Genomic DNA, 20,114 nt, shown 5'->3' with positions numbered 1-20,114 from the left:
ATTTTATATGACTGTATGTTTTCATTTCTCTTGGATATGTATTAGGAGTGGAATTAGAGTGCTTATTAACGTTTGGAAGGCCTGTAGACTATATTCTAAGAAAATTTCATTATTTCACATTTCTATCAGTTACATGTAGGGTTTGTTTCTTCATAATTCAGAAAATATTTACTATGTCTTCTTGATTATGGTCATCTAGTAGTTTGGACTTTATTTGCAGTTATTTGATGACAGAATATTTCTAAAGTGCTTATTGGCCATATACATATACATAAATATATATTTTGTTTATTTATTTATTTTTTGGAAGTCGTAGGGCCTGGGTGCTCTCCCTCAGCTCTTCAGCTCAAGGTTAGTGCTCTACCACTTGAGCCTTAGCACCACTCCCAACTTTTTCTGCTTATGTGGTGCTGAGGAATGGAACCTATAGCCTCATGTATGCAAGGCAACACTCTACCACTGAGCCACCTTCCCAGCCCTATTTTCTTCCTTTTGCCTATGTAAAAATGTTTCTTACTGAGTTGTCAGGGTTGTTTACATATTCTAGCTACTAGGTTCAGATCAAAAGTAACTTCATATTCTTCCTATGAAGCTCTGTATAAATAGCAGCTAGAAACTGTTCTCATTATGCTATAGTTAATCAGAAAGCTCAAGAAATAAGATATCCATGTTGACATGATGTGCTAATTGAAAAGTGAAATAATAGTTGTTCTAGAAACCACTTAAAATATAGTTTACTTTCCTTAGGAAGAATGATTTTGACAGATGATTGTTTTTTAATACTTAGGCAGAAATTATATACTGTGCACAGGATTCAGAGTTAGATTTTAAGATTTATTGTTTAAAAGTATTGTAAGTCTTCTGAATTGTTAACCTGAACTTCAAAACTGTTTAGGAATTTTTTGTGTAAACTAAAAGAAATTTTGTCAGTCCCAGTGGGTCATACCTATAATCTTAGCTACTTAGGAGGGTGAGATACAAGGATCATGGTTCAAAGCCAGCATAGGCTTTCCCGTGAGGTAAACAGTGTGTTGCAATAAACTGTTTGCTAAAGCCTTACATAAAGATTGACAGTTCTCCAGCTCTAATGAATAATTTCTTTTCAGAATCTCTAGGGCTGCGGAGTAAAGTGGTGAGGAAAATAGAAGAGCTCAAGACCAAGATGAATTCTCTTTCTTCTGGAATTCCTGATGAATTTATATGTCCAATAACTAGAGAACTTATGAAAGAGCCTGTTATTGCATCAGGTATGTGTGATGATTGCCAAGTTCAGGTTATATTATGTGCTGAATAAGTAGTATAGGCAGTTCATGTCTCATAGCTTTCCTTTTTAAAACTCTCTATATCCGGCACCTAATGAGGTGAAGGGATTAAGTTTTAAAGTTTCATTTAAACTTATGAAATGTATAGTTACCAGAATGTAAATATAAAATTCAGTAGTTTTTTTGGAGATACTGTGGTTTGAACTCAGGGCCTCATCCGTGTAGGCACTACTGAGCCAAAAATAAAAGTTTTACATCAGACTGTTGAGTCTTTAACTCTCATTTCTTTTATGGTTTAGGAAATACCTATGTTTTTCCAATCTTGTTATACTAAAATCTTTGCTAAAACTTAAGATAAAATGAGCTCTACAGTATCTTTTTTTAAAAAATGATTTTAAACAACCATTCAGAAATAAGAATTTAAAGCTTATAAAGTTTTTAATAGTTCACATTAATTCCTAATATATACTTTATGTATTTATCAGTGTATTCACATTCTATATGATTTGTGGGGAGCTAAAATTAATAAACATTTTTGAATATTGAGTTTACATAATTTTTTACTTGCAATACCTTTGTACCTGTATTGTGTGTTTGACTCTCCAACTAGTAGGTATGTTTGCAAATCTTTATATATACACATATATATACATATATATATGTATTGTAAATGTTATTGCACACATACTTTGATGCATGTTTTTGTTGTTACCATTACTTAGATTAAGGTCACTTCTGTAGGCTAAGTCTCCACAAGCTGAACTAGTCAATTAGAATATTTTAGACAAGGAACAAATTTGATAGATTTTATTGACTGACATTTTTCTAGAAAATAAGTTTACCCATTTTCAGTTCTGATTATAATTTCATTTATTCTTGTATCACTCTTTTGTGTAATACTGAATCTGAGCATACTTTTTATGGTTTTCGTCTTTTTCTTTAGCAGTACTAGATTTGAACTTGAGTCTTTTACTTGCTGGGTGGCAAGCATTCTACCACTTGAACTATGGCTCCAGATTCCTGTAACTTCTTGTCCACAAACATTTAGTTTATGTTGTTTATTTTTACCTTTTATTCTTTAGTATGAAATATACTTATGGGAGGCCGTAACAGTGCATGTACTGAAGCTCCAGACTGAATTTTTTTCGTTACTTGTGGAGGCTATACAACATCTCTGTGCCTCGGTTTCCTTGTGTGCAAAATTGGCATAGTGGTACTTACCTTCTGGGATTGAGAATGACTTGATGTAAATTAGGTACTTAAACTACCTGCTTGCTGGGCTCCGATGGCTCATGCCTGTGATCCTAGCTACTCAGGAAGCTGAGATCTGAGGCAGGAAAGTAGTCTGAAACTATTATCTCCAATTAACCATCAAAAAACTGGAAGTGGGAGAGTACTAGTCTTGAAGAGCTGAGGGACAGCGCACAGGCCCAGAGTTCAAGCCCCACGACCAAAAACAACAACAAACAAAACCAGAATAGTACCTTCCGATAATAAGTTAGCTGTTTTTATTTCAGACTATGAAATTTTCTGTGTTAGGACTCTAGTTGCAACAGAGAAAAACCCATTAGTTTACTCAGACATGACAGTTTATTAAATGTGAATCTGAGGAAAAGGGACACTGGAGAACTTATGTAGTCAGGATTCTCTTTATTCAGAGGCCTGAATATCCACTTTGTGATGTTTATTATGCCTTTGTTTTTCATAAAAAAGATCCTTTTGGGAACCAATAGGTACCAAGTTTTACATTATTGGTATGGATATTTTCCTCTTTTGTGTTTGGTTTTGTTTTCATATTGATTTATGTCAGTAATTGCTGAGTACTGTTCCATTGCATGAGATATTATATAAATATATTTATATTAACCATATTCCATAATAGATTTATATTCATCCTTAACCCAATAATGGGCTTTTAGGTATTTTCCTCTTGGTAGCTATTATGCCCATAAACAAAATGTCAGGACACATTTGATTTTCTCTTGTGAAATTTATTAAAGTGGAATTACTGGGTTCTATAAGTAAATGCTTAACTTTAGAAACTTTCTAAGTTACTAGCTGAAAATTTCAATTTCTCTATCTCCTAGTCAACACTTGGTATTAGTCTTTTTAATTTTTGCCATTTTACCACTTGAGCTAATACTCTACCAGCTTTTGGGTGGTTAATTGGAGAGAAGAGTCTCAGACTTATTTGCTCTGGTTGGTTTCAAACCACAATCCTCATATCTCAGCCTTCTGAGTAGTTAGGATTATAGGGTGAGCCATTGGTGCCCAGCTAGAAGACATTCTCTTAAACATTGCTAATAAAAATAGGCAGGGTTCCTATAGATTCCAGAGTGTGTGTGTGTGTTGCCAGTTCTAGGGCCTGAACTTAGTTCCAAGGTACTGTCCCTGAGCCTCTCTGTTCTCAAGGCTAGCACTATATCACTTCAGCCACAGTGATACTTCTGGCTTTTTCTAAGTAGTTTATTGGAGAGAAGAGTCTCACAGACTTTTCTGCCCGGACTGGCTTCGAACTGTGATCCTCAGATCTCAGCCTCCTGAGTAGCATGAGCCAGTGGCACCTGGCAGCCACAGTATTTTAGACCATCCCAAATGGTCTAAATCCTAGGTGAATCCTATATTTACTTTGATGACAGGAAGAACCACAAGTACCCTTAAAAGCCAGACTTCTCTGAAGGATTTCACCATTTTTTTGGCAGGGGGGAGGGGTGGGCCCTTCAGCATTATTTTCAAAGAGTTCTAGGCATTGTAAGTTAGACAGTAAGAACCAAGCTTTTCGGCTAAGAAAAAGCCCTTACTAGTATAGCTTTTTTTTTTTTTCTTTGTCAGTCATGGAGCTTGAACTCTGGGCCTGGGCACTGTCCCTCAGCTCTTCAGCTCAAGGCTAGTGCTCTGCCACTAGAGCCACAGTGCCACTTCTGGCTTTTTCTGCTTATGTGGTGCTGAGGAATCGAACCCAGGACCTCATGCATGCAAGGCAAGCACTCTACCAGCACTCTACCTCTGAATCACCTTCCCAGAAATTTACTCCTATCTTCTCTCCTCTACCTTGAATTCATACTTCTGCCTCAACTTCTCCCAGTTCTAGGACTGCAGTTGTGTATCACAATTGGCTCAGAAATTCCAGTCTTTATCGTTGAGTTTTGCAAGAACATAATTAAAACATCAGTGCATTATTTTTCTTAAGGGGAGGGCTCCCAACTTCCCTCTACTGTCAAGTCCTTAATGGATTAGTTCTATAATACATAGCTATTTCCCTGACTTTAATGTTCTAGGAAGTTTCACTAAGTTATTCCTATGACTCTTTCCCTCATCTTTGAACACATTTATCTTTACTACCAGCTGTTTTGCTTTCTTTTCAACCTCTATGTCTGAATTTTTGACAAGGTCCTGTTTTCAGATGTACTGTTCAAAAGGATCAGGTAAGCTTCACAAAGCACTATCTAGTCTTAACAGCAATGATGGAAGGATTCTTTGTGGCAGGGATATTTAGGAATGGTATAAGCATGGTAAGAATACCACTTAAGTCACAATAGAAGCCTTGATAGAGTCTTTAGACTCATTTTGGTAACTTGCCTTTCTGACATTTCATTTGTATATGTTTGACTTTTAGATGGCTATTCATATGAAAAAGAAGCAATAGAAAATTGGATCAGCAAAAAGAAACGTACAAGTCCCATGACAAATCTTGTCCTTACTTCAGTGGTACTTACACCAAACAGAACTCTGAAAATGGCCATCAACCGATGGCTAGAGACACATCAAAAATAAAGTTGTTGGGCTGGGCGTGGTGGTGTAGTGTAACCCCCAGCTTCTTGGGAGGCAGAGGTAGAAGGACCACCTCCACCTGATTGCCTTACTCAAGGCCAGCCTGAGGAAAGTTGACACAAGAACCTATTTGAAAGACAAACTACAAAAGGGCTGGGGGCATGGCTCAGCTATTATATAGCTTGCTAGCAAACACAAGGTCCTGAGTTCAAACCCCAGTATTGCAACAACCAAAAATTAGTGATCTTGCTTGAATGATTTAAAGGTAAACATGGATTAAAATCAAATTAACCTCTCTACAAAAATAGGATGCCTTTGCATCCTAAATATGGAATATCAAAACAGAAGGAAAAAGGTAAGCAAATTAAAACTAGTCACATAAAAATTGTCACTTTACATTCTTTAAACAAATGGACTGAATTACACTAATTTTATCCTCTTTTTACTATAGAGTAAATATCTTTTTGTACCTGTGAAAAAGACTATGTAAAAATAAAATTTCACTGTGGTTTTAAGTTGTAATTCTCAATTTTTTTTTTTTTTTTTGGTCGGTCGTGGGGCTTGAACTCTGGGCCTGGGCACTGTCCCTCAGCTCTTCAGCTCAAGGCGAGCGCTCTACCACTTGAGCTACAGCGCCACTTCCGGTTTTCTGGTGGTTTATTGGATAGGAGTCTCACGGTCTCTCCTGCCCGGGCTGGCTTTGAACCGTGATCCTCAGATCTCAGCCTCCTGAGTAGCTAGGATTACAGGCGTGAGCCACCAGTGCCTGGCTCAATTTTTTTTTCTTGCTGGGTATAGGTGGTTTCTTGGTATAACAAGAGTGGACTCCTCTAGATACTTACTTTTGAGTTTATACTTTCATTTATTCAAATATATTAGAATCCATCAAAATTGCATATTTAAGTTTAAAATATAGTGAAGAGTTTTTCTCTTTTGGTCAAACCCAGATACTAGATAGGTAAACATCAGATAGACTTTGTGGTAGAATTGTTAGAATTCTTAGAAGTTCTCACTTGTATACAATGGCCTGATATTTAATAGATCACCTAACATCCACTCAGAAGTTCAAGTTCAGAAAGGAAAGCTGTTGTGACTTCTCACATACCTGATACAGGCTGATTTGCTCAAATGGGAGGCTTGTTGGAACAACAGCACAAGTGCAGGCAGGGAGCAGGATGCTTACCTCTGCACAGTGAGCCCAAAACTTCCTGGAATTTCCAAGAATATTCAAAAATTCAAAAGACTGGGGAAAGCAATGTATTTCATAAACTTACAGCTAACATAGCAGATGGTCACAGGAAAGTAGTAAACCTGCCTACTACAAAAATGTCCCAGGAGCTATCATACTGCTTTGTAAGATCTGTAACCTAATGGCTCTGTTGTCTTTGCATCCTAACTAGAATCCTGTTTTGATAGAGAGGTTAATAATTCTTGTTTTCACATTACAAAAACTTCTCTCATTATTGTAGACAAAAAAAAAAAAGGAAAAAGGTTGGAAATAGGTGTCCTTTGACAAGTATTCTAACATTCAGGGAAGTTTTTTGTTTTTTTTTAATAGACCACCACTAGCTAGCACAATATCATTTTGCTTCGATAAGTAACAGACATATTCCAAAGGATCAGTGAAAATCAGTGTTAAAAATGAATTCTAAAGTAGTTTTTGCAGACGTGTTTTTTCAAAAAAGGCATTTTTAACCAGACTGTGGTGACTCATGCCTGTAATCCTAGCTACTCGGGAAGTTGAGATCTGAGGATCAAGATTTGAAGCCAGCCTGGGCAGAAAAGTCCCTGTGAGACTCATCTCCAATTAACCACTCAAAAACTACAACTGGTGCTGTGGCTCAAAGTAGTAGAGCACTAGACTTGGGCAAAATAGCTCAGAGACAGCACACAGGCCCTGAGTTCAAGCCCCATGATGGGGGGGGGAAAACAAAACAACCCAAACATTTCGCTTTCTATAGTTTCTTGTAAAGGAGCAATTTTCCAAATTTAAACACCTGTTTTATACAAACACACAAATCAAAGCCAAACAACCCCATCTTCCAAACATGTAGACAAAAACCAAGTCTGAGGCCATTTATAGAAAGGATCAAGGCATAGGCCCTAAGTCCCAGCACTGGTCAGGATCATTAGAAGCACTGCCCAGTGCTGCCTGATGTGACCTTCTCAAGAGTGCATTTCTTCCCTCAGTACCTGAGAAAATGTCCTATCAACAATGAAGATAATATTTTATTGATCTCACTATACTGGCTGCTTTACAGAAAATGCAGGACAAGAATTTTGTATTATCAGTATTTCCCCTCCTACCCTATTCTCTTTCATTTTTAAACTTTAAATATCAAAACTTAACTGAAAATACTTTCCTTAAGCTTCTAGCAATAGCAGTAATGAGACAATGATGTAAAGTACTATCAGGCTTAAGATTACAAGTTAGGATTTTTATCAAGACACAGCAATATAACCCACTGCACTGGACCTGAAAATGTGAGCATAAAGAGAAATACCCATTTTAAAGTGAAGATAAAAGATAAATAGGCTCAACCAAAATAACGGTATTGTCAAAATGTGACTGTTTTTGCCAAAAGGTTTTGAAAGCTGCTGTATTAAAGGTGCTCCATTGTCATTAAAACAGACAAAGCAGATTGCTTTCCTTCACGTTTTCGTCCTATATTTTAGGTAAAAAAGACTTGTGACCATAGGGCATTTTGGAATTTGTAGAAGTTGCCAAACTTACTCTGAAATTAAGTGAAATTAAATGTGCATTTGGTAAAAGTGCTTTTTTCTGTTTTTTTTTTTTTTAAGGTAACCAAGATTACACCAAGGCAGATAGGTTTCACCAGATATTCTCTACTTATCCATTGAATCAGTGAATGCAACCCAATTCTATTAATAGTCTTTATTCCTATGGAAAAGTACAGTAGTTGTGCAGAAACAAAACTATATAATGAAAGAGTCAGACTTCCACAATATTAAAGAAAATAAATAAGCCATAGTAGTTATAGCAGAACTCACAGAAAGCCTATAAAAAATGATAAAGCTGTTTGTACAAAGTACACTGTATACACTCAAGAACACTGAAGAATGATACCAGAAGGTTCCCATTCGTACAAAACTGTAATGATCTTCACAAGAACTTTGTAACTATTCATTTAAGAACATTCTGCAAATATAGAACTTCCTTCTCCCCAATTCTAGAAAATAAATTTCACATCTTGACATATAAAACAAGTCCATTCCCATGTCTTTCAAACTAGCATTTTAACATCCTCCAACAACACACCATTTTCATATAAAAATACCTTTAAGCCAAGGCTCATTCCTGTACCTTATCTTTACAAATGAATAATACATCAGCTTGGACTTAAGTAGCACCTCACGGGTGTTCATATAAATGAGATAAAGTGCCGTTACTGGTATACTGTTAACATGCCATAGTAACATATTCAGTGCAACAACCAGCATGAATGAAGCCTAACAAAGAACATGCAAATATGACTGGGGGTGTGTGAGTTTGTTTTTGTTTACAGATTAGCTACTTTCAAATAGTTGTATTTACAAATCTGAATAAAACTGGGCTAACTATTTAGTATATACAATGTGACTATGAAGTAATGATTGTATAACAAAACAGAAGCAACAACCAACCATACCTTAAGTAACCAAAACAAGCATCAACCATACCTTTAGTAACCAAAATAAAAGCAACAACCAAACATACTTAAGTATCCCACTTGGATTTTGGAAAGTACCCAATGTTAAAAACAGTTCTGGAACACATTGATAGCTAGTTTTTAGGTGCCACTAAGAATGCTATTCTCAGTATATTTTAGCCAAGTCTGACTTGACTACTAATCAAGATTGCAAATAGCTTATTTAGCCTGCTTCCACATATTGAAAACACCTTGAAGCATAAACGTACTTCCTATAAAGGTCCTATAAAAAATAAAGAGCCATAAAAGTGAAATTATATTTCAATCCCCTCTAAAGGAACTGCAATGAAGGAAATAATTCTTTGATAGTCTTATTTTTTATTTAAAGAACAACAAAAAATCAACTATATGATAGCTTCATTTTCTAAAAAAAAAAAAAATCACTTAGCTCTCTCTCATAAACATACACAAACACACTGGGATTTAATGAGTTTGAACTGTAACTTAAAAAAAACTCTACCTTTCCAGAATAATTTGGGCATTATGTGGAGTCAAAATCTATTGCTCTTTTAACAATGGATGTTTTCCTTTAGATAAATACTAATCTTACAACATAGCAATGACTAGGAGAAAAATCAAGTGATTTTGTAATAGAAAAGCAGAGTTAATGCCTTGGCTGTCTTAAATTTTTATTTTGATATATATATATATATATATATATATATATATATATATATATATGTGAGTAATTAGTTTTCAGCTCTGTTTAGCATTCTTATTTATAGTGACTTCTAGCTGCTTAGAAAAGAACTGTTTTCTTACATTTTTAATATGTCAATGGCATCAGATCCACCCTGGAGGATGGAAAAATATGGCTAAAATTTCTTATGATGAAAAAAAAGTTCTGGTGGTATTTACCACCAGGGCCCAACAGGCTTTTCCAATTTTAGACTGCGTCTCTTAAGGCTCACACATTTGACTCTATGAATGAGCGCTTTGGTTTCGCTGAAGTGAGGTGACTTCTGTGGGCTTCATTAGTGATGTGAGGTGGCTGCTTGGGGATGCTTTCCTGGTACAGATGAGAAACACTCTTAGTTATCCTGGTGTCTGGGCAATGGACTGGGATTTGGCACTTGTTTTCTTCTAGTTCCTTCACCGGTGCCCCGTTGTGGACACTTCCACCCAGGGTAGAAACAGAAGAGGGCTTGGCTTGGTGGGAATATCCTGGCTTGAGAGAGGACTTCTCAGAGTTAGAAGGCTGCAGGCCAGCTGCAGCAGCTGTGTTTGTCAGTAGCCCCTCTGCCACCTGGCAGTGCCAGGTACGGTTTGGAGGATTGCTCTGCTGCTGGAACCTTGCAGTCTTGTCCATGATTCCCATGAATGGAGTATTGCGTGGCCTGTGCTCGGCAGTTCCACTCTGCACCTGGTTTATAGTTTTGTCTTTAAGTCGAGTATCTGGTCCCTGGACCTTGAAGCCATCTGAAAAACTACTGCTAGAAGTCAGACTACTGGTGGAACTTGACATCTTTATGCTGCTCGACGGAGAACCAGAAGAGCCTGAGCTGGCAAGGGAAGCAGGGTGTCTCATATCATTGCAACTACCTGGTCCACCCTGGCTTGGCGGGGCTACGTCGCCAGCTACAGAGGCGTGAGACAGGAGCCTCTCTGCGGCTTTGATCTTGCTTGGTAACGGGTATGCAGTCCCACTCTCACTGCGCTGCAGCTGGACATTCTGGCTGGGGCCCAGCCGATCCCCAAAGTGTCCACAGCCAGCTCCCATGGCAAAGGGCCCCACTCCCTCTACATGTTGGCTTCTGCCTCCAGCAGGAGCTGCGGGAATCCTACCTGGCATGGGACTTGGGGGAGGATGCTGAGAAGAGACTTGCATTTTTGTGCTATTACTTCTCACAGCACACTGCCCTGAACCCAGATGTTGGTTGGTCTTCACTATCTGTGCCTGTTTGGTGGGCTGCATAACCAAGCCCGGCTGGGCCACAGTTTCCCTCAAGGCCTTGCTTGTTCCTGCCCTGTTCTGTGGCGATACCGGCCTGCCTTTGGACTGTAACCCTTCCTGGAGGTTTCGAATATACGGGGAGGGGACAGATGAGGGTGGCTGGGGCCTGGGAGGAGGGGAAATGGATTCTTCCTGTGGAGAAGAAGTTTCTTCCTCGTCAGCCTCCTCGAGGTGGAAGTGGTCATTTAGCTCAGAAGTTGGGGTGTCCTCTTCATGATCGGAATCATTGGGTGGCGCTGGTGGTGGGCACTGCTGTTTTTGCTGCTGGCTCTTCTGGAGTTGCTTGCATTCCTCTTCCACACGGGCCAGCAGCCTCTTGATTTCCTGGTTGGTGGGACAGAGTTTCACAGCCTCCTGCAAGTCAGCCAGCGCTGCCACAAATTGCCTTTGTATGAAAACATAAGGTGTATTTACAATCCACAAACAAGCAAACTGCACAGAAGAAAGAAGATAGCTGATTGAGGTCCCTGGTCCCTGTTTGGCCCAGTTGATTGGCTAATGGCAGTGCTGTATTCTAGCCCAGATCTGTGTCATTCCAGGGTCCTTCTCTATCTCTATAAATTCTGCCTCCCCCTGGGAGGACTGGGAATGAGGTAGGCATACGTCAGTGGATGACACAATCATGTTAATGTTCTATTTACCAGCTCTCATCACACTCACCTCTAATTCAGAAGTCAGACACTACCCCCATCCTGAGCTGTGGGGCTGGCAGGAACAAACTCAACTAGGAACTCTAACCAGGGGAAAGGGGGAAACAACACCCAAGGAGACAATAAAAGGCTTGTTAGCAACACCCACCACAAGCCTCTTAGAAGATACTTAGCATTAAAAGGGGGACGAGAGGCATCTGAGTAACCTTGATGAAACAAAACTTTCTCAAACTCAATTAGCAAGTTTTATCCCAGCAAGCAAAGCTCATCTGGTCAGGTGGGTGATCCCAGACAGTACCTGCTATTTCTCTTTGCTCTTGCTCTTGCATAAAAAGCTTCATACGACTTGGGTTTCAGTTCCAGAGCCTTTGATGCAAATTCTTCTGCCATGCCAAAGTCCTGGTATAAAGAGTTAAACACACGAGTCAGAGGCATCCTAGAAACAAGCACAGCCAGTGCTTCCTTGCTGTTGCTCTAAAGGGCAGCAGTGCATTGGGATCTAACGAGAGAGGACAGCTGTCCTAGAGCAACTTTTTACTCAAGGCTGATACTCTATCACTTGAGCCACACAGCACCAATTCTGGCTTTTTCTGTGATTAATTCGGAGATAAGTCTTATAGACTTTTCTGCCTGGGCTAGATCCTCGGATCTCACCCTCCTGAGTAGTTAGGATTATAGGCATGAGCCACTGGCGCCTGACTGATGACTCTTAAGAATGCAGAAGAGAAACAGTGACTGACAACTAGAGAGAGAAGGGTACTGGAAGCAGCGCAGATGAAAGGGTGGGAGCCTGCAGGGGAGACGGCTGGAAGGACTTGTGGTGGTACGAATGTCCGCCATCTCCCCATCTGCCCCAGCAAGAAGCAGGCAGGCTCTGTGCCCTTGGAAGCAGGAAGTTCAGACTGGGTAGATGTACTTTAAAAAAAATAGAAAAAAGTACCCAAATATCTGGCAGTGACAAAGTAACACGAGTTAACCATCACTAGTTACAAATAAACTAGTCACAGGCAGGCCCACTTAGCTAATCTAAAGAACATGAGGCAGGTGGTTATAGCACATTCCTGTTCACTTTTCAACTCTGGGGAGAAGAAGCTGGTGAACTGGTGACATGGTTGGCACTATCACTGCTTGGAAGTCACAGGCACAGTTTGGCATTTGCATCTTATCACTAAAAAGCAGAGGAAACTAGACCCAGGCATATCCCACCAACACCCAGGGGGTGAGTAGTCACCTTGACCTTCAGGAGGTCCCTGGAGACCAGGAGCTCCCCACAGGCCAGCTTCACATACGGTGTGCCTCAGCCACACAGACGGTGTCAGGATCTGGCTTTTACACACTGTCACAGGCCCACAGATAAACTACTAAGTGGAGATCATGGGGCCCAGCTTACATTTGTTTTTCTTCGGCATCGAGACAAATTGAGATAGAGGGAAACTCTCAGTTCATTGAATGGTCTCATGTCCTCCCCGACTCCTTCTCGAGGAAACTTCCTCAATGCATACTGGTACCGCTGGGCTGCCTCTTTCATCTTTCCTTTCTAGGATTCAAAAACCACAGGTGAAAAAGCCCCACACCTCAAAGATGCCTTGCAGAATCATCACAGCGTACCCAAGGATTCAGGAAGTGTCCAAATTAGGTCACTACCCTGTCTTAACGTACTTGAGCCTCCCTGTGCTACGTGCACCTGTGACATGTTGGTTGGTCACACCGTAAGGAAGAGGACGGCTTTACAAGGAAGTGTTTGTAAGTTGCCAAACTGCTAACTACCTCTCTTAATGCGTCAGCTTATCTTCTCAGTTATATATTTTTAAATTATTTCAAGAGCAATCTCATCTAAAGATGTTTTAATGCCAACTGCAACAGAAATCATATGAAAAAATTATAGTTTCCAAGACAAGTAGAGTCTTGTGGATAAACCTAAAGATTGCTACAGAATTATAATTTGAGGAACTGAAGCACAGCCATTAAAAATCAAGACAGCACCACATCAATTTCAAGGCTAAAGAAATCCATTTGCTCAGTCCGTCCTACTGCACAGCAGGTATGCAAGCCTGCTGAAAATGGCCTGCTATTTCTGACATAATTGCCTACCAAAATCCATATTAAAGCCACTTCAAAGCCACAAGAATACATACTCTACACTCAGTTTCAAACACGGCAAGCTAGGAACCCTGCTGGATCATGCTATATGCCTATTTGTTACTATTAAAGCAACAGCAACAATACAGCAACAAATACAGTAGTAAAAGTGATTAAATAGCACCCCCCCATCTCTTAGTTCTATCTTTATAGCAGATCTGGAAAGAATATGGTAACAAATGGCCTATACATCTCTCTAAACCTAGGTTTAGCTCATAGGCCTAATTTGGGCACCACCTAAGTTTATAAAGTTGTATTGGGACACAGCCCTGTTCCTTCATTTATGCATTACTCATGGATGCTTTGGTAGCACCAGAGAAGATCTGGATAGTTGTGCAAGATCACTGAATCTGTAAAGCCTAAAACACTATCTGGCATTTTGTTTTTTTCAGAAAAGTTTGTTGATCTCTGATCTAAGCTTATGTCTCATTTTGGAAAAATTAAAGTCAGGTTTATCAATCTGGAAGTCTTATTTCTATTTCCAAAACAAAAGGAGAAAGAAATTGTCTCCTCAGTAATCTCTAGGTTTTTAAAAATCCAAAAATTGTTGCTTTGTATGTCCCTCCCCCACGGCATAACCCCTGTTTTCACTGTATTTGATGTTGGTACAACTTGGGGAGGGGAAGGGAAAAAACAAATTGTTTAAATAGGGATACAGGTGGACCCATTGCAACAATGAGATGTACAAGATGCTATGTCAAAAAAAGAAACTTTACCATTTAGGTGGGGGAGGAAGGGGGGAGATGGGTGTAGTTGGAGAGGTGGGGAGGGAAGGGATGGGAAGGGGAAAAACAAAGGAGGAGGCAACAATGCTTGATAGGAAATGTACTCATTACCTTGCTCATGTAACTGTAACCCCTCTGTACAGTAGTTTTACAATAAAAAAAACTTACTTTAAAAAAAGAGTATGAAGGCTCAGGGGACTGAATAGCTCTTTTTTTTCAAGAAGCTCTTTTCTACTGCCTCTGGGGTAAGCATGTGTCTGAGGATCATGCTCAGTGCTGTGCTCTGAGCTCTAAGCAAATAGGAGCAGCTGACCTAGAGGTGACTTCCCTTCATGCTAGAAACACTGCTTTTTAGACACAGAATTTTAGACATAGATTCTGCTATCATGAGGTAGAACGCTGGGCGTGACCCAGGTTATTTGGCATCTTTTGGAACTTCCATTACTGCTATGCGACAAGCTGTGTGCACAGCTATAGCCATCAAAGACCACACTAAAAGGAAAACTGGGAGTCGGCTGCAACAGCACCAAAAACGCCACATCACTTACTTTGTACATCACATTTCCTTCCTCCATTAATTTCTGTAAAAGTATAATCAAAATATCAGGTTTGGAAGTGGCCATCGCCCAAGCAGCATTTCCTGCAAAATAAACATGTTTTCAGAGGTGTTTCCAGGGCCCCAAGGGAGAGCAGTTCAGTGTGTGGGTCCCCAGCTGCATGACACAGACAAGCAAGGGTCCAGCTGCCAATGTGTCTTGGGTTTCCAGAGAACAACATGGAGGTGGAAAGGGAGCAGGACACCCGTGAACTGCATTAGCCTCCAACCTATTTGATACAGAACCAACCCCAGCTGAGGAAGGTTGCCGGGAACAGCTGTTCTTTTGGTTCTGTTGAAAAAACTAAGAAACAACCAAGGGCCCCATTCCATGTCTCCCCTCCCAGGGGATCTGGAAGAAAATGAAACCTGGTCTGGGAAGACTGTTCTCAGCTCCCCGAGCACCATCGTGCTCAAGTGCCCAAACCCCCACAAGCTCTGCCTTGATTGTCTAAGTGATCCCAACATGGCTCTCTTGCCCTGCCCCCGCTCAGCTTCTCTCCTGGCCTACATAGACAGACTGTGAGACACACAGGCTCAGGCGGTATGGTGCCAAGCCACACGTGGCTCTGGCACTTTTTATGACCTGGGGGAGGTCAGCCAGTTCCCTGTGCCTTGGTTTTCCCATGTGACACAATGGCAACACCATTGTTCGCTTACAGGGATGTGGGAAAGATCAAGTGAAAATGGCAAACTGCTTAGGCCAGTTTCTGATGCTGTTAACTCTATACTGACCAATACTATGCCCCCTACTTCCTGAAGACCCTGCCCAGAACTGCTCAGAGCTTACAGATCCAGTATAACACACCAGCTCAGGGATATTCCAGTTGCTCCTTTCTCCACACACGTTGAATGGTGTGTAACTCTGGTAAGTTGTATGGAGAAGTGCTCCCTGTTTAGGCCACTCTTCTCTATCCTCAAGCAATCCTGCCCCCAAAGCACCTCTTTCCTCCCAGTTCCACAGCAGAGGACCCCAGCCTTGCTCTTCCCCAGAACCACACGGGAACTCTCCAGGGCATAGATGCTCTGCCTGTGTAATACTAGGTGTGAGTCTGATGCCTGGTGGAGGCATCCCAAACTCGCGTGCAGACTATACTTCCCCACGATGGCCTCTGCTCTCCACCGTGCTGGCACCCGTGGTGTAAGCTGTCTCAACATTTTGGATGATTGTAATTAAATGAGCTGTGAGACAACGGAACTGGAGGGAACGAGGGGCGAGGAAGAATGTTCTCTGTAAATATTGTCTCTTTCTTGCCCTAGAACAGATACTCTCATCCGAAGCCAACCCTCTCACCCTGCCAAAGAAGTGGGGTTCACTGACCTAATTTGGCTCCTTTTCTGAGGAGTGTGACTACTACAGAAGTGTTTCGACAACCAATGGCTCTGTCCAGGGGGCGCATTCCACTGTGGTCCACGTGCTCAATTACGGCTCCCTTGTCCACTAGGTACAGCACCTGTAGCGGTGAAGAGAAAAGAGGCGTGAGGAGCGGCGTGTGGCAGAGCGGCATGTGGCCAGTGCCTGAATCTGCCTTCTGACTTGGGCCTGGGGATCTTGCTTGTGCTCCCCATTTTAGATCCTTCTGCCCATGAAGGATCCTGGAATAGAAATGAACCCTACACACAACTCAGAAAGAGGAGCTAAGCCCTCTCTGTTGACAGAGGGCTTGCTGTCAGTGAGCAGCAAGCATGTTGCACACAGACCCATAGGTACCACAGACAGGTGGACACAGGGGCCTGATCAGTCTGTCTGACCCTACTTCCCATAGACAGTACAGTCACCTGACCTACAGTTAATTAGCAGGAAGGCTTCTGCGATGAGCTCTAATGCTGACAGGCTCTAACAACAGAAACCAAAGAAACATACAGATCCACACAGCCCAGCTGACAAGCTGCAGAGAGGAGCAGCTTGGGACCAGATGGGCCTGATATACGTCACTTTAAGCCCAAGACAGAGACCTGACAAATACTGGCACTGTAAAGATGACAAATCTGAGGCTAGGGTAAAGATCTGACATGATTTTAAAAACAGCTGTCATGTGGACTAAACGGCAACAATACGAGGAAAAAAACACTTTGGTCAAGTTCCCCTAGTTACTGGAAAAGAAGTCTATGGCTTAGATTTTTGTATGGATCTGACAGAACATGCTTCCTATCAGTTTCCCAACTACTAAATGATACCAGAGGAGTTGTATCTAGAATACAAAGGAACTATCACTCATCAAGACAACAAAACCGAAAGTAGGTGAAGACTAGAACATCCCCCAAAGATGATATACAAGTCTATGAAAAGAGGCTCAATTTCTCTAATCATTAGGAAACAAAAATCCAAAATCATTGTGATGAGACACCCACTCACAGCCATTAAGAAAGCTACTATTTAAAATTTAACAGAAGGAAAAAGAAAAGTACTTTTATATATGAAAACACATAGCTGATTGTATACTTATATACACAAGGGAGAATTCCAATTTTGAACAATGAACCTACATGTTAACATAATGAATACCAGAAAGCAGAAGCATGTGTTGTCAGAGAGGGGAAAAGTCAAGGGGAGGAAGGAAGCTGAATGGAGAGAAGAAGGGGGGACAAATAGAGTCATAATATTCAGTATACACATGTGAAAATGGAACCAGGTAACTTGAGCGGATGGGTGGGCTTGGGGCAGATGGTGAGAATGCTAGAAGGGATGATACTGATTATGATAGAATCCTTATATATTCATAAACTGACAAGTGGAATTGAAACCTCTTTCTGCAACTACTTAAAGATACTATTACTACTGCTAATAAAGAAGTGAGTGTTTGTGAGGATAGGGAGAAGTGGAAGCCTTGGGCCCCGCGGATGGGGATGTGACATGCCTCAGCTGCTGCAGAGTGCAGAAACTCCTCAAAGGTGAAAAAAGAGAATTACTAGATGATCCACCAATCCCACTTCTGGGTATATACCCCAAAGAATAAAAAACTGTCTAAAAACAGTAACTCCTCTGAACATCACCTTTGTAATAGCAATAAAAACTTCAACAAAACGGTGTCTAAGTCCAGATATTTGTCCATAATATGTACCTTCATGGAGTAATGGACAAATAAAACATGATCCACACATAGATATTACTGAAACTTAAAAAGAAAGGAACTACTGACATGATGAATCGCAGAGGAGCTGAGGACAGTAAGCCAAGTGAAGCCTGCCGCCACTGATTCCACTTACGTGAGTTACTCACGGTGGTAAAAATCACAAGAGACAGAAAAAATGAGTAGCCACAGGTTAGGAACTGGGTGAGGGGAATTGGGAAAGGGGAGTTATTTAATGGATACAGAAGTTTAGTTTTGTAAGATAAAAACAGTTTGGACACTGACTTTGTGGGAACATGAATGTATTTAGCAACGCTGAACACTCAGAAATGGTTGAGATGGTGACATACATGATGGGGCTTGGTTCCTGCAAGGAACTTTTAAAAATTCCATCAGAATGTGAAATTCTTCCCTCATGTTGATAAAATACAGAATTTGGTAAGGTTGCTAAAAATGGTATAGATATGTGAGATGTGTCCAACGTTTTAAAGTTGAGAAGAATAGTTTATAAGGTAAAGGAGATCATTATCCAAGAACTCTTTTTTTTTTTTTTTTGTCGGTCGTGGGGCTTGAACTCTGGGCCTGGGCGCTGTCCCTCAGCTCTTCAGCTCAAGGCTAGCGCTCTACCACTTGAGCTACAGCGCTACTTCCTATCCAAGAACTCTTAATCTCTCTCTCTCCCCACCCTTTTTTTGGTGACGGTCCTAGGGCTTCACCTCAGGGCCTAGGTGATGTCCCTGAGCTTCTTTTGCTCAAGGCTAGTGCTCTACCACTTGAATCACAGCTCTACTTCTGGCTTTTTCAATAGGTTAGTGGAGATGAGTCCACAGACTTTCCTGCTCAGATTGGCTTCAAACTGATCCTAAGATCTGTCTCCTGAGTAGCGAGGATTACTTTCTTCCTCCTCTTTTGATGAGACTGAACCCTCACACATCTGCCAGCCAAGGGTCTACTACTGAGTAATGTACCCTCACTGGCCCAGGTCCACAGCTGCCAGGATCAGGAACCCTTCTTGCCAGCTCATCCTCACTTGAGACACTGAACTATGAAAACACAAGTATGATTGCTCCTCTGTCAGCCCAGGGGTCTGGGATGTGCAGCCTGACAAAGACATGTTTCTTCCCCAAAAGACATCATGCAGCTCCTAGCTTAAGGTTATATATCCTGACATCCCCAAGATGAACAAAGAAGTAAGTACCCAGAGATTTTTTTTAAATGTTTTTAGGCCACGCCACTGTGTTAGAAACAAATCAGTAAATATCCATAATGGAATAAAATTAAGCCTTTAAAAAGCAGGAAATCCTGTGATTTAGCACAATTTATATAAAAACTGGAGGACATGATGCTAAGTACACCAGACACAGAAAGACAAATAACATATGATCTCACTTGTATGGGGAATTTAAACAAGTCTAAGAAGTAGAGCGCTGGTTACCAGAGCTGGGGGTAGGGGGTGGGGGAGGGGTGGATGGAATGGTCAAGGGTCAAAGTTCAGAGGGCAGGGGTTAAGTTCTGAGGATCTATTGTGTAACATAGTAACTATAATAATGTACTGTTTCAAAATAGCTAAAAGAGAGGAATCTAAATGTTCTCACCCAAAGAAATAATAAATAACCAAAGCAATAGATTAGCCTGATTTGATTAAGCTCCTATGTACACATGTTCTAAAGATCACATTGTGAGGTATAACATTATTGGTCACTTAAAAATAGGAGTGAGGGCTGGAAGGTGGTTCAGTGGTAGAGTGCTTGCCTTGCATGCATGAGGCCCTGAGTTCGATTCCTCAGCACCATATAAGCAAAAAGAAAAAAGCCGGAAGTGGCGCTGTGGCTCAAGTGGTAGAGCGCTAGCTTTAAGCTGAAGAGCTGAGGGACAGCGCCCAGGCCCAGAGTTCAGGCCCCATGACTGGACCCCTCCCCCCCCAAAAAAAAAGAGTGAATGGCTGGGCCCATGCATCAAGTGGTAGTGCACCTTACTAACAAGTGTAAGGCTCTGAGTTCAAACGTTAGTACTACCAAAATAAATAAAAGTATGAGACAATAAAGATAAAGTAGCTTATCATTTAACTAGTAATTTCTCATGTGTAGAAGTAAGAATTGTCTGCACAAAGGATACCGTAAGAAGGCACAACTACATTCATGGCTAAGTCTATGGTTTGTAAGCAGGTATTTCTAAGTTTTTAACAATACACTGGAATCTTGACTAGTCCTGGAATGGATTACATGCCACAGAATTAG

General features: G+C 40.9%; 2 protein-coding genes across 8 annotated transcripts in view; one reads left to right on the top strand and one right to left on the bottom strand.

The window, feature by feature from the left end:
* Wdsub1 (WD repeat, sterile alpha motif and U-box domain containing 1) overlaps window positions 1-5,548 on the top strand; it is a 30,602-nt gene extending 25,054 nt beyond the window's left edge. For all 3 annotated transcript variants that reach the window (XM_042683395.1, XM_042683394.1, XM_042683396.1), the window contains 2 exons: window positions 1,107-1,247; window positions 4,879-5,548. In XM_042683395.1, coding sequence (XP_042539329.1) covers window positions 1,107-1,247; window positions 4,879-5,036 — 299 coding nt within the window. In that variant the 3' untranslated portion in view covers window positions 5,037-5,548. The remainder of the gene's footprint in view (window positions 1-1,106; window positions 1,248-4,878) is intronic.
* Window positions 5,549-9,434: 3,886 nt separating this feature from the next.
* The window catches only part of Tanc1 (tetratricopeptide repeat, ankyrin repeat and coiled-coil containing 1), a 229,185-nt gene continuing 218,505 nt past the window's right edge, over window positions 9,435-20,114 (bottom strand). For all 5 annotated transcript variants that reach the window (XM_042683389.1, XM_042683391.1, XM_042683392.1 and 2 more), the window contains 5 exons: window positions 16,128-16,260; window positions 14,760-14,851; window positions 12,738-12,884; window positions 11,646-11,746; window positions 9,435-11,082 (listed from right to left, as the gene is read on the bottom strand). In XM_042683389.1, coding sequence (XP_042539323.1) covers window positions 9,651-11,082; window positions 11,646-11,746; window positions 12,738-12,884; window positions 14,760-14,851; window positions 16,128-16,260 — 1,905 coding nt within the window. In that variant the 3' untranslated portion in view covers window positions 9,435-9,650. The remainder of the gene's footprint in view (window positions 11,083-11,645; window positions 11,747-12,737; window positions 12,885-14,759; window positions 14,852-16,127; window positions 16,261-20,114) is intronic.

The sequence above is a fragment of the Dipodomys spectabilis genome, unplaced genomic scaffold, assembly GCF_019054845.1.
Source record: "Dipodomys spectabilis isolate Male_0828 unplaced genomic scaffold, ASM1905484v1 ptg000081l, whole genome shotgun sequence".
Classification (NCBI taxonomy): Eukaryota; Metazoa; Chordata; class Mammalia; order Rodentia; family Heteromyidae; genus Dipodomys; species Dipodomys spectabilis.
The sequence above is the reverse complement of the archived record's forward strand: the minus strand, read 5'-3'. Positions and strand labels throughout refer to the sequence as shown.